This window comes from Rhinatrema bivittatum, chromosome 6, assembly GCF_901001135.1.
Source record: "Rhinatrema bivittatum chromosome 6, aRhiBiv1.1, whole genome shotgun sequence".
In the NCBI taxonomy this organism is placed as follows: domain Eukaryota; kingdom Metazoa; phylum Chordata; class Amphibia; order Gymnophiona; family Rhinatrematidae; genus Rhinatrema; species Rhinatrema bivittatum.
The window spans coordinates 242,468,243-242,485,342 of NC_042620.1; the positions used below are offsets into that span (position 1 = coordinate 242,468,243).

The 17,100-nt window shown below is 43.5% G+C and overlaps 2 protein-coding genes and 1 long non-coding RNA gene across 3 annotated transcripts in view; 1 reads left to right on the top strand and 2 right to left on the bottom strand.

Annotated features, from left to right (window-relative positions):
• STK26 (serine/threonine kinase 26) overlaps positions 1–5,288 on the bottom strand; it is a 235,924-nt gene extending 230,636 nt beyond the window's left edge. Inside the window, exon 1 of the mRNA XM_029606686.1 lies at positions 4,887–5,288. Coding sequence (XP_029462546.1) covers positions 4,887–4,928 — 42 coding nt within the window. The 5' untranslated portion in view covers positions 4,929–5,288. The remainder of the gene's footprint in view (positions 1–4,886) is intronic.
• A 149-nt stretch (positions 5,289–5,437) lies between these two features.
• On the top strand, positions 5,438–10,994 carry LOC115094044. Its single transcript, XR_003857483.1, has 2 exons — positions 5,438–6,342; positions 10,646–10,994. It is a non-coding gene; the product is annotated as an uncharacterized LOC115094044 (long non-coding RNA).
• Positions 10,995–15,821: 4,827 nt separating this feature from the next.
• Positions 15,822–17,100, bottom strand: part of IL13RA1 (interleukin 13 receptor subunit alpha 1) — a 160,801-nt gene continuing 159,522 nt past the window's right edge. The window contains exon 10 of the mRNA XM_029606688.1: positions 15,822–16,282. Coding sequence (XP_029462548.1) covers positions 16,181–16,282 — 102 coding nt within the window. The 3' untranslated portion in view covers positions 15,822–16,180. The remainder of the gene's footprint in view (positions 16,283–17,100) is intronic.

A 17,100-nucleotide genomic window follows, 5' to 3' on the forward strand; every position in this document is an offset into this window, starting at 1 on the left:
AGCAGCTAGGTGGAGAGAACATTGCCCAAATCTCATCTTTGGGTGAGTTTCCTCACTCCGAAGGCCTTCAAATCTTCACAAGAGACCACTGTTCTGTTCGTACGTCTCGCGCTGAATGTCAAAGTGGCCCCTATCCCCCTACACTAATACCTAAACCTCACCTCGAGTTACTAGGTGGGCCTCCCATAGGGATATAAATACCTATCTAGGGAGAGGGCATTATGGCTAGTCTCGTGCTCTCTTTCCTTCAAATCAACTAAAACAGGCCTTGTAGGATACATCATGAAATGCGATAAAACCTTACCGCCCCGTAACGCAAGTTATCGCACGGCTTAACACTACTGAAAAAGATGTAGTTAAAATCAGCGTTAAGTCTGTGCGATAGCACTTCGCAGACAGGCAAATCCAGCCCACTCCCCGCCCCTAACTCCTCCTGTTTTTCAAATTTGCATCGCACCATACGATATGGTGCTATTGCATGCATTAAAGACATTTTTGCATGCGGTAAGGGCCTATAGCATGCGTTAACAGGGCTTTTCACATGCGATAAGCTCTTAATGCATGCGAAAATGCCTTAGTGCATTTTGATAAATGACCTCCTTAATGGACTGTCAGTGTGCATTGCTATTAAATGTCACAACTGAACATACAGTAGCCCTTTAAGTTACAACACTATAGCAGAACCAAAAAAATTCCTCTTATAGAGACTATTATTCACACATTACCTGACACACTGGATCAGAGAAGTCCATATCAGTTGCAGCTTCAAATAAAATTACAAACATAAATCGAAGCAGAAAGCTCAGTCTGATCACTGGGTCCACAATTGCAAAGATGCAGCCAAAAGACAAATAACTAATTTACAAAATCTGTATTTGACCCCTGGGTAAATGTTAAGTAGCCATCTGAAATATTATAAGGTGCACAATATTCACAGCAAGCCACACAACATAACACTGTTTTCTTTCTACACTTCTGAGTTTCTATGGCATTTCCGGGAGTTTATCTTGTGGATTTTTTTTTTTTATCCTTATTGTGGCGTACATCATGGCATACAAAGCTCTCTAGGGCAGTTTTTATAATTATTAAGCAAAACCAAAAATTAGTTTGATTTTGCATAATAATCGGTGTACTTCAGGAAGTATGCAACTAAGAGTGAATGAAAACAGTAATAGTTTCCATCTTTAAAAAAAAAATGTATTCAAGGAAACATTTCAATATAGGAAGTGTGCCAAGAAATCTATTTGCATCTATGCTCCTCCTCTGACTTGATCATGTAACTAACAAGAATCTATGATGTTTATTTTTCAAACTGACAATTCTGTTCATCTTTAAAAGGCCAGATGTGCAGCTAAAGGGTTTTTCTCATTTTCTTCTGAGAAAAATGCTCGGCACATCTGGTCTTAAGTATCTAGATGAACAGGTAATATGAATACATATCAAATCTGTACCGACTCACATATGCTGTAGTAAGTTTTTGATGGGTTTTTGAAACAGTGGAAATGAGGCCTGCAAATTTTTCTGAAGACTCAGTCTTCATCCCAGTTTTCCACCTTCAAAGGTCTCTGCTGCTCCTTCTCCCCAGATGGCATAACCAGGGCAGCTCCAAGGATTCATGCCAGCCCTTGGACTGGAGAGCCACATCTTCTGAAGTGCACGCTTAGCACCACCACTACTTGTTGGATGGCAGGTTGCCACAGTAGCAGATAGTTTGCTTAGGCCTGCGGAGGGAAGAGATTATCCCCATGCACTACCAGGTCCAACCAATAACATAGGGCAATGGTTTTCATCCATTTCTGGTATAAAGACACCTCGGGAGAGTGGGGCAGGGTCACTCATGGAACTCACATGTGTGAAGACAGTGGAGTTTGCCTAGTGCTGAAAAGGGACCAGCTGTTCCAGGGCCGGGTCTGGCAGCTTTGCAGTGCCCTTCACATAAGCTCAGGGAACTTGGGTTCCACAAAGTCAGACTGAAAAACACTGGGATAGAGTATCTGCACCTAGATTACCTGTGCTATAATGTACATACTCAGCAAATCCAAATGTGGACACCCATTCCCTGTTGCTCATTGCCCAAAGTAGGAGATAACTAGGCAGCCTTATGAATTGCTAATTGTTAATGGACCTGTCCTCAAGAATCTTGTCTAAAGCTTTATTAAACTCAGCTATACTATGAGCCTTGATGAGGACTAGATTTAGGTATAGGCATGTGCTACAGCAACAAATTCAGAAGGCACCCAAAAGTTGGTACCTCCCCACCTCCTTTTGCTCTCCAATCTCTGGGAAACCTCACACACTAATTTAAGTCCAGTCCTGACCTTGACCACATCCCCCATCAAACTCCACAACTTAATTCTGTGTTTACTGAAAAAAAAAAATGCTATCTTAACACATTTTAAATCTGTTACCAGGTAGGTAGTTTCATGGATGGCCTACTACTGATCTACTTAATTCCACCATAAATGTTGTACAGTATTTGAAATTTACAGGAAATCTAAGATTTAGCAGGTTAATACAGATTTCCTGCAAATTTCAAACTCGACTACTGTTTGGAGGCAAAATATGGAATCCCAAAAGCATATCTGTAAAATCTGAAATTATACTAATCAAATGGAGCTTTGTTTGGCTCCAGTAAAGGTGATAATTTTCTAGGTTGGAGATGCCTAGCACATAAATCATCTGTGCTAAATCTATCATAAATATGTAAAATACTTTATGCTTTTTTTCAGCTAAAATGATTTACAAAATCATTACCCAGTGATACAAGCACCTCTTATTCTTAGGCAAGAAAGCAATGAGGAGCTTTTCTCCGTTTTCTAGAAGAACATTTGTAAAACTTCTTTGTGGCCTAACCACTTCTACCATTAGGAATCTATGTAAATGGACGTGCAGTTATTTTTACAGAATGCCATGCAAACATCACCGTGAAGCATGCACAACTAAATAGTGATGAGGATGGGAAGAAAATTAAATACATGCTATGATCATTACAAAATAGTACATTTTTTAAAGTAAAAATAAGGGATAAAATATTAGGCAACAGAAGAAAAGTCTAGGAGCAAGACAACAAATGTCAATCCACAGAACCAGTAAACTGATAAATTGATAAGAAAAGCAGCAGCTATTCACTGTTGCTTTAAATTAATGCTACAGTATCTTTGTTAGCACAGGCATCTCTCACATAAGTATGACAACTTTCGCCATTAACACTGTGACAGATTTGTCTTAACTAATTTGTAAAAAGCTCTCTACCCAACAATTTTTTTAAGATTACCTCACCTATTTCTAACAGTTCTAGAGGCCTGATGCGGCTACTCTCTGATCTGCATGTAAACTATTTATAAGATGTCTATGCAAATTGCTACTTTGGTGCCATTTCCCAATAAATCATACAGTGCTGACCACTATATATTAGAATGTAGTAAGCTATAATTGAAATTTCGCTAATTTTATCATTCCATATGGATCAAGGTAGCCAGCATACCACCTCGTAGCCCATAGCAAAACCCAAAGATATGCATGTATTAGATACACATTATTCACAAAGCCTGAATACAATTAATTACAGCATGGCCAAAGGGAATAGTAATTACTGTAGTCTTGGGTCCCCATTATAAAATAATTCTCAGGGGACTATTCACAAGCATTTAACAGCTTGTTTCACTTTTTAATCATAAATATTATATAATTTAATAAAATTTCAGGTATCCAGCCCTAACAGTGCATTCTGCCTTGAAGCAGGTAAGTGGGCTACATGACCTCTTACAATCCCTTCCATTCCTCTATGATTAATACAGATTACAGCCAGCAAATAAATCAAAAGTGCTATAATTTGCAAAGATCACAGACATATTACAGTAAATTCAAGTTACCCCCTTACAATTTTTACCCAACATTTACTAGATTACTAATTTTTTATGTAAAATTACACACATTTTCAATCCACAAAACCATAATATAAAATTACTCCAGTTTCCAGTTGGAAAAACATCACTTTTGAAAACAAATGTGTTAAGCTCTGTTTTTAAGGATGGGGCAAAACTTTCCTCTTCATGTGGAATTTCATTCAAATGCTTTATAAAAACGTTAATCAAACCTTAACATGCTCACTGTATCATTTACATTTCTTTGGTTTCAACACCTGTTTCATGGCTTCATTAGTGGAGAAACTCTGGGTTTGGCACTATATCGAAAGGCAAGTGTTGGCGAGACATCTCTTTAAAAGATAAAGTGACAAAAAAATGGCCAAACAATATTCTTTAATAATCGTGGACGCGTATAATCCTTTTAGACAAGCTTGAAGGATACTGAAGCACTGCAAAAAAAAAAAGATTTTGCTCTAGTCGCCGAGTTGCATAAAATAGGCCGACCTGTCTGCCAAGGAATGACACTTATCAGGCCTCAATGCAACACTTCACACTTATAAAAGCCCGAGCAAAGCACCAGGCCTTGCCAACTTCACCTTACCAACACGCACAAATGGGTCTACAAAGGATTTGTTTTGTATCAGTGGAAAAGGGGGGGGGGGGAGGGGGCGCAACCGATATCATCTCCTAAACATCCGAGTGAAGCATCCGACTGACTGGCCGGCCGGCGAAACCAAAACAAAATGGAGCGACGGCTGTTAAGCTCTGGCGCCCCAGCTCGAGCCGCTCATGTAGGCGTTTGCGAAAAGAGAGAGAGCGCGCGCGCAGGGAGCGGGTTCGGCACGAGCCCGGCCGCGAACGCTCCCAAGCGAGGGAAGGAGTTGGCCTTTCCCCGAAGCGCGAGCTCGGCTCACTACACCGCCCGGAAGGGAAGCGGCAGGCCAGGCCGCGCTGCGCACGGGAGGCCGCGGAAGAAGAAAGCAGAGAGCACGGCCTCTCCTTTTTCAGACACACACTCACCTGCATCCCGGGCACTTGCACCGCCACCGGCGAATGAGCCATGACTGGGCTGCTTCCGGCGAGCTCTGGAGGTGGGGGGAGAGGGAGGTCCTCGCGGCCGGCTGGAAGGAGGGAGAGTGAGTGAGGGAGGAAGAGGGTGAGAACGGTCAGCAGCGGCCGGGCCGGAGAGGCGCCAGCTCGCGCTCACCTTCCACCCGCCCGCCCGCTGGCTCTCGTCGCTGTCCGCTCACGCTCGCCGGTCACTGGCGTCCCATACCTCGCGGAGCGGAGACGAGACCGGCTGGCTGCGGCGGGGCTGCTTCAGGGAGCCGCGGCCGTTACCATGGCTCGAGGGTGGAGGATCGGGCCGTCCCGTGGCTCTGGCTCCGGCTGCTGTTGCGGCACAGGGAGGGAGGGAGGGCGGAGACTCGGACGGGGCTCACAGTGACGAGGGTGAGAGCGCCATGTCTGGCAGGAAGCCGCTCGCCAGCCGCCGCCGCCGCAGCACCTTTTGCGCTGCTTGGGGTGGAGCCCCGCTACCAGGCGCTGTGACACGCGCGCACGCGCTGCGGAGCCAGGGACGTGACTGCGGGCCGAGTATCCAACTTCGGCTCCTCCTCCTCCGCCGCCAGGGAAAGGGGGAACACCGATGAATGAGGATTCGTTTGGTATCCTGCCTGCCCAAACCATCCCGTTTCAGGGGTGGATGACATGGCAATCCCATCAAGTCACCTGGATTGCAAGAAAGTGTCCGGCGTGGATGAGGAGGAGGAGTTATTACTACTGTGACCTTATTGCCGTTTGGATAAAATGAGACTAAGTGTGAGTTGCAGTGACTTGCCCGGGATCAAAGAAGTTTGAATTCTATGCCAAGACTTCTTCGATTTGTTGTTAAATATTGTAACCTTGATGGTTCCCTTCTTATAAGGGTGCCATTAAATGACTGAAACTCAAGACATAAGGATGAGAAAGGACAAGTCAAGATAACCCCCTTCTGCTTGCTCTTAGATCCCGAGGGGGGGAAAGGGGTTTGGAACTAGAGGTGAGTTCCATCACAGGTCAAAAATAGTTTTTCTTCACTCGCACAAGAAAAATTGTTCCAGCTCCCCTGCAGAAGAGTTTAGAGGGCACCTTGAAATCTAGGGACGACTGATAAAAACTACCTCTCCAGCTAACTGAAAGAATATCAAAACACCAGTAAGATAGAAAGTACGTGCTTGCAGAAGAACTCACAAAACTTGTATTCTTATCAAGTCTTGAAGCTTCAGAATGTAAATCTTTACTGCTGGACCACAGATGTATATGAAACAAGATTGGAAAAGTGTACTCCACGTGGACAAAATTTCCAAAGGTGCACAGGGTGGAGGAGTAGCCTAGTGGTTAGAACAGTAGGCTATGACCCAGAGAAACCAACGTTCACATCCCCGTCTTGCTCCTTGTGACCTTGCGCAAATCACTTTATCCTCCATTGCCTTAGGTACAAAATTACATTATAAACCTTGTGGGGATAGGGAAATACCTATAATACCTGAATGTAATACACTCTTGAAGTGCCACAAAACAGAATATAAACATCTGAATAAAATTTATCTCTAGCACCCACTAACCAGGAATGAAAAATTCATAGTGGCTCTCATAATACAGTGTTTTCGCATGATCCTTTTAAATATTTGAATATGTTATGCTGGGTCAGAACAAGATCCATTGAGCCCAGTACCGTCTCCGAGATTGGCCAGTTTGGGTCACAAGTAGCTGGCAGATCCCAAAAGATAACTCTTTCTTGTCATTCAGCCACTCCCAGGGACAAGTGATGGCTTTCTTAATTCTGCCTGCTAATAATTGTTTATGGAATTTTCCTCCAGGAACTTGTCCCAAACTCTTTTAAACTCCACTATGCTAGCCACGCCCTCTGGCAACAAAGTCTATAATGATATGTGCTAAGTGACAAAAATACTTTCTATGATTTGTTTTAAATCTGCTGGTTGTTGGTTTCATGGAGTGTCTGCTTGTTTTAGCATTGTTTGAAAGGGTAAATAACTGTTCCTTATTTATATGTTACACAGGGCTTAATTTGTAGGGGAACAGCCAAGAACACAGTTCCAGCACTTCTTTTCAGATTTTAGAGGCAGAGCACAGGGGTGTTCTTGGGCAGCCTGTAGGGAAGAGAAGAGGAGGGGGTGAACCTGGAAACAGAGAGAAGGGAACAGCCATACCTTTCCCTAATCCAGCCCCTCCACTCTTGTTCCCAATTCCCCCCATTTCTTCCCTGTATTGCGGGGAACAGAAGGGGAAGAGGTGTTACTGAAGCAGATACTGCAGAGCAAAGGACATACATGAATAGGGTTTGAATTAGCACAATTTGAAACTTGTGAGCAGCAGTCCTAATTTTCAAGGCTTTAACCCTGGTGTTGATAAATGGTACTGCTGTTCATTGTGCTAATTCAACTCCTTTTGTTGTGTTCACTACTGAGGGCCTAATTTCTGATACAGCAGCCTAAGACAGCATTCTGCCACCTTTTTTTCTGGTATCCGAGAAAGCAGAACAGAGCTGGCAGTGTATATCAATTCTGGCTCTCCAGCGGAAATGGAACAGAGCCAGTTGCATGAATCATTTATGGTCCCCCAGGCCTTGGAGGAAGCAGAGAAGAACAGAGTGTGTTGGAGTTGTTTACCCTGATACAAGGGCATCCACATGGCTTTGATTTTTGTATAATGTCCCAGTACAATTTAGAAGGCTATGAGGGTCAACAGCCAAGGTAGAAAAAAAAAAGACATGGGGTGATTGTCTGTCAGCCCCATTGTTTCTGCCATTCATGGGTGTGTTGGCTTCCTGCTTATCATGCCATCATCCCAAACCCTGCCGCCTCTGCTGCTGGTGACCATATAGTGAGGCCTAAAGGGCAAAAAAGTGAATGAGGGTATTGGGGTGAGGGAGTGAGTGATGGGATGTGGGAGGGCAAAAGAAAGTGTGAAGAGATTGGAGATACTGTGGGTTGTGTGGGGAAAAGCGGCAGAAGGAGTCAGGGGATCAAAGGTGCTGTGGAGTGTGAGTGAGAGGACTGGAGGGACTATGAGATGTGAGCAAAATGATCAGTAAGGGGCAGACTGTGAGTGAAGAATAAGAGGGGGGTAGAGAATTAGTGAAGGAGGAGAGGAGATAGTGGGGGGAGGGAGAGAAAATAAAATGAGTGAGAAGAGTATATGGCATTATTCCCTTTCTTCCACTCCCATGGAGGCAAAAAGCAGGCCATGTTTTTGAATGCCAGGCCCATACCCCTTTCCAAGGAGACTGAGGACAGTGGACAGTGCACACCAGTCTCCTACTGCCCCACAAAAACAGAGGTGAGCCACCTGATTCTGTCTTGAAGAGAAGGCCTGCACTTTAATGACCGAGGAGGGAAAGGAGGAGAGTTGCTGGAGATGGTAATTTTCCAGGGAGACGAGGGACTTGAAGATCACCAGGGATAGGGGTTTAGACTAAGGGGACACTGGCGTCTTTATGGTGGGCTTGGGATGGAGGATCAGGGTCATCCGGGCAGAAAGGATGACCTTCTCCTGCCTTCTCCTCCTTTCTCAGTGATCCTACATTCCCAACCCCTAGCTGTCCTTCTCCTACTAGTGCTCATCAAGCATGTTAAGAGTGTGAAGAATGTGTTCAGTTATGGGTGTGTTAGAGCGATTTCACACCCAGCTGTGGTCCCACCCCTTGGCACAGGTTACACCTGGACCTGGACCCACCCATCTCACCCCTCCACCACAGTTCCACTTCCCTTTTGTCTACAAATTAAGTCACATCAGACTCATGGTTTTATAAATTTCTATCATATCCCCTCTGTCATCCCTTTTCCATGCTGAAGAGCCATAACCTGTTCAGCCTTTCTTCATAAGGAAGCCATTCCATATCTTTTTTCATTTCTATTGTCCTTGTCTGTACCTTTTCCAGGTCCGCTGTGTCTTTTTTTGAGATGAGACCGCCAGAACTGCACACATAACTCAAGGTGTGTTCACACCTAGATTGATACAGAGACATGATATTCTCAGTTTTATTCTCCATTCCTTTCCGTATAATTCCTAACATTCAATTTGCTTTTCTGACCCCCTGCTGCACACTGAGCTGAGGATTTCAACATATTGTTCACAAGAACTCTGACCTTTTCCTGGTGATTCCTAATACAACCCAGTATTGTGCACTGCAGTTGGGATTATTTTCCTTGTTTGAATCACTTTGCATTTGCTCACATGAAATTTCATCTGCTATTTAGATGCCTAGTCTTCTAGTCTTGCAATGTCCTTCTGCAATTCCTCACAATCCACTGCAGTTTTAATAACTTTGAATAATTTTGTGTCTTCTGCAAATCTGAGCACCTCACTAGTTGCTCCCTTCTTCAGATCATTTATGAATATGTTAAACATAAGGACCTTCATTTTCAGTTTTTATTTTATTTTCTTGGGAATTTCAATGTCATAACAAAAAAAGTCAATGGAAAAATGACTGATATAACACGCAGGAGAAAAATCAGTAGAAAAGTCATTTTTCCACCAATTTCTTTTTTGTTCCGACATTGAAATTCCCAAGTAAAGTAAAATAAAAACTGAAAATGAAGGTCCCTAGTTAAATAGCACAGATCCCAATACAGAAACCTGAGGGACGCTACTGTTGACCTTTTTCTATTTGCAAAACTGCCCATTTAGTCTTACCCTGTTTCCTGTCTTTTAAACAGTTACCAATTCACATGGGATTTCCAGGTGAGGGCGCTAAATAGTACTCTCATTTTAGAATGCACATTTTGTGAGTGTAAAACTCCTTGCTGCATCCAAAGTAAGGTTTATGCTCACATGCAGGCCGATACAGTACAACCCCCCTGAAACTTATAGCGCCCGCAATATGCAAATGCATGTTGATGGCCCTATTAGTTATTCCCGCGCGATACAGGAAGTAAAATGTGCAGCCAAGCCGCACATTTTACTTTCAGAAATTAACGCCTGCCCAAAGGCTGGCGTTAATTTCTGCCGGCGCCGGGGAAGTGCACAGAAAAGCAGTTAAAAACTGCTTTTCTGTACATCCTCCGACTTAATATCATGGCGATATTAAGTCGGAGGCCCCAAAAGTAAAAGAAAAAAGTAAAAATAAAAAAAAACCACTTAAAAATCGGCCCGCGGGTCGGAAGACGGACGCTCAATTTTGCCGGCTTCCGTTTTCCGAACCCGTGGCTGTCAGCGGGTTTGAGAACCGACGCCGGCAAAATTGAGCGTTGGCTGTCAAACCCACTGACAGCTGCCGCTCCTGTCAAAAAGGGGGCGCTAGGGATGCGCTAGTGTCCCTAGCGCCTCCTTTTACCTCAGGCCCTAATTTGCATAGGCCACTCTCCTGAATTGTGCGCCCAGGAGAGTGGCCCGTGCGTTTTTCAGAATCGGCCTGTTAATGAGTGTTCAAATGCAGGCAAAGCTGTGTTTTGCCCTGGACACACCTTTCTGCATTGAACAGAAGCTAACAGTCTCACTCTCTACAAGACACAAAGTTACACACACTGTGGATAGCTCAAAAATATATTCTAAACTGACAAATATATTCATTGTATAAATGGGCATTCATATATTGTGGTAAAAATCACTAAAGGCTATATATGATCTCTCTTTTAAAATATAGCTGAAAATGTAATCATAGCCAATAATAAACTTTTTTAAGTAACAACTTTTTTTTTAATAAGCAAAATTGGGGGGGGGGGTTGTATCTTACAAAGTTAAACAGAATACTTTTAATACAAAATATTTCTTTTCAGAAAGGGTGGTGGATGCATGAAACAGCCTCCCTGTGGAGGGGGTGGAAACGAGGGATGCATCAGAATTTAAGAAAACGGGACAAGCACAAAGGATGTCTGGAGGATAGCAAGAGAATATAAAGCTGAGCAGAAGATGTGGATGGGCAGACTGGCTGTATGGTTTTTATCCAAAAGCAAGAATAGAAAGACTCTTAGCTGGCTCCAGGAAATATTTGGAAGCTGTTCTTTTTGCCAAAGGAAGTGTTACAAAGTACTGACTGAAAGGATGTTCAAACTTTTGCACATTCCGTATTCGCTGTTTTATTATTTTCAATGTATTAAAATCAGCAAATAAATAGTAATTACCTTAGCTTACTCCTGAGTCTACTTCCTTGTTCCAGAGCCTCCTATCCGTTGAAAGAGACCAGATGTCAGGTTCTTAAAGCATGTCTTATGCAGAATCAATCTTCTTTGGCCAATACCTACCTTAGTTGTATTAGTAGTAGTAATATACTCTCTCTTATCCAGTCCTCTGGATACTCAGCTAGTCTAGTTTTCTGGCTATCTATAAGGAATATGCATGAGATGGATTTGTATTCAGTGGAGTCAAATCTCTCATGCATATTCGTTATGCATGCAATTGAAGTGAGTGGATTACTTATTGAATAGACAAAACTTTTAAGTGTACTCTGTCTAAGGTGGCTTACTGTAAGTCTTTGAGGGCCAATACTTCCATTTGTGACTGCCTCCCAGCACCCCATCCTTCTTGTAGCATTACTAAAAGTCACAGAAAATCCCAATAATGCAAACACAAAAGGGAACTTTAGGAGTGTTACACTTCTGAATTTGGGGGGGAAACAAACAGAAAAAAAAAATCTGAATTTTTCTATTTTTTTCTGCAGCCCTTATTATATAATACTGCTCATCCCTTCATATAGAGGGGATGGATTGATGTATGGGAGCCATGCAGCCACACAGCATTTTAAAATACACTTACCACATGTGAGTATGCTCCTAATTTTAATGGGTTACTTGAGTAAACCTAGCGCGCATATCTTCCATAGGACTTTGCCGGCTTTTATGCGCATATCTAAGCAGATTTTAAAACATGCTTGTGTGAGGGACATTCCCAGTTTTTCCAATTAGTCCACCAGTTTGTCTAGTCAATCTCCAGGTCTTCGCTCTGGTTCTTCATCCTGCACACCCCCTAGTTGATCCATACCCCTCACTCTGGTGTGTAAGCCCTAAAATGCGATTTCTGCAGACTTGTTCCTCATCAAGAGCAGCAGTAAAGTTACATGGCTAACAAGCGGCCTCTGGTTTTAAAATATGGAATTACACACGTAAGTGTTGGTCCCGCCCTAGAATGCCCATGCCCCGCCCCCTTTCCACACCCTTATTTTTGGTGCGTGCACATGTATATACATGCATAAATCGTGGATTTTAAAATCCACATCGCTTGCGCACAGCCCACATGCACATGCGTGTGGCATTTTTGCATGAGCAACACTTTTAAAATTGATCCCTTAGAAAAACCAAAATGAAAGAAATGGAAAGCCAACAAAATTTTGTTGGTTTTTCTTTCATTTTGTTTTGAAAACAAAGAAAAATAGGAATTTGTCAATGACATTTCATATTTCATTTCAAACACATGTATTTCAAATGAATGTACATCCCTAGTAATTTGCAAACTGTCAACAGTAAAATGGCAAGGTTTCACATGGTTAAAGCTAATGTGACAAGTTTTACTGTACTTAGTGCCTGGGAAGGTTCTGGAAAGGCTGACCTCACAAAGATGTGTACATGTTATTTGTAAGGTTTTAGGTGGACCCTTGGACACTGTGGCAGATGACCACGCCCATGGGGGGAAGTCCCGTGAGGGGCCACAGGTCAGGCTCAGCTTTAGGACACACAACACAGAATTATCTTTTATTAAACAGAGTTGAGAAGCCACCAGAGGTGGCAGTAGTGAGTAGAGATGAAGCCCGGCTGGGCTTGTAGTCCCTCAGGACAGTGGAACAGCGACCCCTCAATAGCTGTGCTGTAGTGGAGAGAAACTGAGATAGTGAGTACAGTGGAGCATACACAGGGTTCTGGTGTGGAGCCTCGTTGGTTGATTACTCACACAGCGGTTTCTCCTGGAAGGTAACACAGAAGCTGGAATAGAGGCAGGCCCTCGAGGAGCGAGTACCTGGTTCCAGGGAACAGCTCTGAGAGAATATAGATGGTAACTCACTGATGGTGTAGGCAGCGGTTTCTTCCAAGCAGAAGTGAGCTCAGGCAGTGAGTCTGGGAACATGGGCCCTCGAGGAGCGAGTACCGGTTCCAGACAGCGACCTGAAAGAAAAGAGAGAGGCCCCTGAGGAGCGGGTACCCCAATAGAGTAAGTCCAATTAAGGAGAGGCAGAGTAGCTAGGTACGGAGAGCGAATCCCATCCGTAAGGAGTCCCTTGTTAACTCGATTAGCTAGCAAACAGAGTAGGCTTTTGTATCCGGGATGCGTGATGTCATCACAGGGGGACGCCCCTGAGGTTCACGCCAAAGAAGGAATAAGAAGCAGGGCCGCGCAGCGTGCACGCCCTGTGGTAGCTGAACAACATGGCGGGATGCAGCACCCAAGCCGGACCGGGGACGCCAGAGAGGACGGCAAGCAGAAGCCGCGGCAGCCAAATGTCCAAAGGGGTAAGGAGGGCGGAGTGAAGACGTCGGGCAGCGACAGTCGTAACAGTACAGCTGGGACAGGGGGCTGGGCACAAATATGGTTCATCTGCACACCCAGCCAAGTCTGGCCAGTTCTAAGAACTTCAGAGCTAGTTCCTAGTGGGCTGGGTCTGAAAGGCCAAGCAGGGCATAAAGTAATAGCTTTCTGATCAATGGCACTGCATGACTCTGGGAAATAAGCTGCCCAAGCCTCACTCTGATTTGAGCACCCGTTTCAAGCCTCAGTATGCAGTAAAGAACAGAACACCATGTGTAGGCTAGCTTGAGGAAAATGAGCTCTCTCTGGGGAAAACACAAGTCCCAGGGCAAAACAAGGAATCACCGTGCACATAAAAACCCCTGTTTTGTTATAATAATAAAATGCCATATCACCTAAGATAAGAAAGCATATACTTAAGAAAAAAGTATATACTTGCTCACAGGAATGCTATCTTAATTGCACTGAAAAGCACCCAGGACTACCTGCCAGTCTCTTGAAGCATCCTGAGGAGGCAGGGATAACTTTAGATGACATGTTCTGAAAAGCACAAGGGTTCGAGTCTCCTATTCACATGCTTTCATTTCTTTTCCATGGGTTACACAGGATAGGAGTGGTGGCCATGGCTTCTCATTCCCAAGGATATCTTCAAAGAGGAAGTACAATGAAGCACCCACACTCACTTGCTCTGTCATTGAATCGTATGCTAAAACATAATTGTACTTGTTTGGACAAATCAAGAGGTGCTTTACAGTGCTCTCCCCCTTCAAAGTGATTTGAGATCGTGCTTACCTGCTACATACTTGCTCACAGTGCTGTCAGGTCCCAGGTCCCAGACGGCATTAATCTGGATCAGAAGCAGAATCCCCTTCGCCCTCCTGCAGATGTCAGGGAAGCTGTGAAGGTGAAAGTCGGGTCTGCAGCAGCTGGACTGCAGAGGTCCTTTGCTTGTTAAGTGTTGGACATTTACTTGGAATTTGCAAATAATTTGCTATGGAGAGGAAGGGGTGCAACATGTGCAAGTACAACCTGCCTTTCATTACATATTCCCTTATATGTAGGATGCCACTGCCTGGCTCTGCCTTCCTCTAGAGTACTTTCATCTCTGGAGCTATTTGATACGGCAAAAGGAGTCTGGCCTGCTTTCAGAGTAGGATGTCCCCCAGACTCCCCCTTTATCTGGGCCCGTTTTTTGCGCGGGGGGGGGGGATTTAAAATTTGGCCGAGTATTTTTTTTATATAATGATTGCACATAGCGCTGAAGCTGCAGATATACATAAAAGTCATTATAGACTAGGCTATAAGTGTCTTGCAAATCCTTAAAGCTTTTAATTATGTTTGTATTATCGAAAAACATTTGGTGTAGCCCCACAATACCTTTATTGCTCCATGTTTGAAACAGCTTGTTTTCTAACCCCGGTAAACACTGAGGGTTACCTCTCAATGTCAAGAAAGGGGTACAACACTCCGACTTATACAGCGTTTGTTTACATAAAAAGCTCCATGCTTTTCTCCCAGACCATATAAATGTATTTATTTAACATTTTTATATACCGGAATTCATGTAGCAAAGTTACAAATTATAAACAAATTCTGTTTACAAATTCTGTTTATAAAGTCATAAACAAATTCTGTTTACAATTTAAAAGCACTTCTGAACATTTTATTTGAATAATATTGCCTGGCCAATAGGGGAATAGCCATTCTTTTATGACATCATTGGGGGAAAAGAAACTGGTACCAGATAGCCAGTCCTTTATATGTCTTAAAACACAGGCTAGATTATAGTCTCTCCAATTTGGGTAACTAATTCCCCCTTGATTTTTATCCATCATTAGTGTACTTAGAGGAACCTTAGCTTTATGTCCTCCCCACAGGAATTTGGTCGATCCAGTAAAGTGTGCTCCGTCGGAGCGCACTGTCACCCTGCTCTGGACGCGTGTTTTCCCTTACCCCTTATTCAGTAAGGGGAGGAAAACACGCGGCCCACCCGCGGCACCTAATAGCGCCCTCAACATGCAAATGCATGTTGATGGCCCTATTAGGTATTCCCGAGCGATCCAGTAAGTAAAATGTGCAGCCAAGCCGCACATTTTACTCTAAGAAATTAGCGCCACCCAAAGGTCGGCGCTAATTTCTTCTGGCGCCAGGGAAGTGCACAGAAAAGCAGTAAAAACTGCTTTTCTGTGCACCCTCCGACTTAATATCATAGCGATATTAAGTTGGAGGTCCCCAAAAGTAAAAAAAAGTAAAAAAAAAAAAAAAAAAAATTTTTGAATTCGGCCCGCGGCTGTCGGGCCGAAAACCGGACGCTCAATTTTGCTGGCGTCCGGTTTCCGAGCCCGTGGCTGTCAGCGGGCTCGAGAACCAACGCCGGCAAAATTGAGCGTCGGCTGTCAAACCCGCTGACAGCCGCCGCTCCAGGCCAAAAGGAGGCGCTAGGGACGCGCTAGTGTCCCTAGCGCCTCCTTTTCCTCGTTTGCACCGCGTCGCCTAATTTAAATACTGGATCGCGCGTGCCGGGAGAGCGGGCGTTAGTCCGCTCTCCCACGGACTTTACTGGATCGGGCTGATAACGATTAATTAGAATTAAGTCTGACTTTTTCATCTATAATGGAAGATGTTGCATAACGTAAAACCATTTTGGCAATTCCATCATTTTTATCAGATGAATTCTCCCAATCAGAGACAAGGGCAAGGAGAATCAATTTTTCAATTTCTGTTTCATATTCATGAGCAACAGTGAAATATATGCCTCGTACAATTTATCTATACCCCTTGAAAGCATAATCCCCAAGTATCTCATCTCCCATTCTACGCATTTCAAGGGGAACTTGCCCTTCCAATTCTCTTTCAGGTTACCACATTATTTTCATCACCTCCGATTTGTCCACATTAATCTTCAGCCCTGAGAAAGCCCCAAATGTTGTCTGATTTCTCAGGACTCTCTCCATAGATTCCTGTGGGGATGACAAAAATATCAGAACATTGTCCGCGAAGGCTGCCACTTTAAATTCTTGGTTGCCTAATCTAAAACCTTTCACAGCGTGGTCTGATGCTATCTTTCTTAATAGAGGATCAATTAAGAGGATATATAGTAATGATGACAATGAACACCCCTGCCTGGTTCCACGCTGTAATGGGAAATCTTCTGAAGTCTGACCATTAGCTATAAAAGCTGATCTCAGTCTCTGATATAACAGAGAAATGTTCTGTATTATCTCCCCCTGAAAGTAAATATTCCCAAGACACTCTATCGAAAGCTTTTTCCGAATCAAACCCAACTACCATTGTTGGACATCTTTTTTTTTAAGCTTTCTTACATTGCTAATATCAATTTGGTCACATTTACACTAATGGATTGTCCATTAGTGTAAATGGAAGGAAATACCAGACTTAACCTGCCAGAATTTTAGCAAAAAGTTTAGCTTCATAATTCAAGAGGGAGATGGGCCTATAAGAGGCAGGATTAGAAAGATCCTTCCCCAGTTTTTCTAAGCCCTTGTAAACCCCTCAGGAAATTTGTTCCTTTCTTGAACATCTGAGAAATAATTAAGTAATACCCCAGAAACCTGACCAAACAGTATTTTATAAAAGTCAGCATTTAATCCATCTGGCCCTGAAGCTTTGTGACTTTTACTAAATTTAATAACATTAGTAAGTTCCTGAAGCATAACAAGTTTATTAATTTGAGTTAACTGTGAGTCTGGAATCTTTGGAATCTTTCTAGATTTTTAACAAATTCCTTCTTCTGGGAACTACCACTTTTTCTATCTTC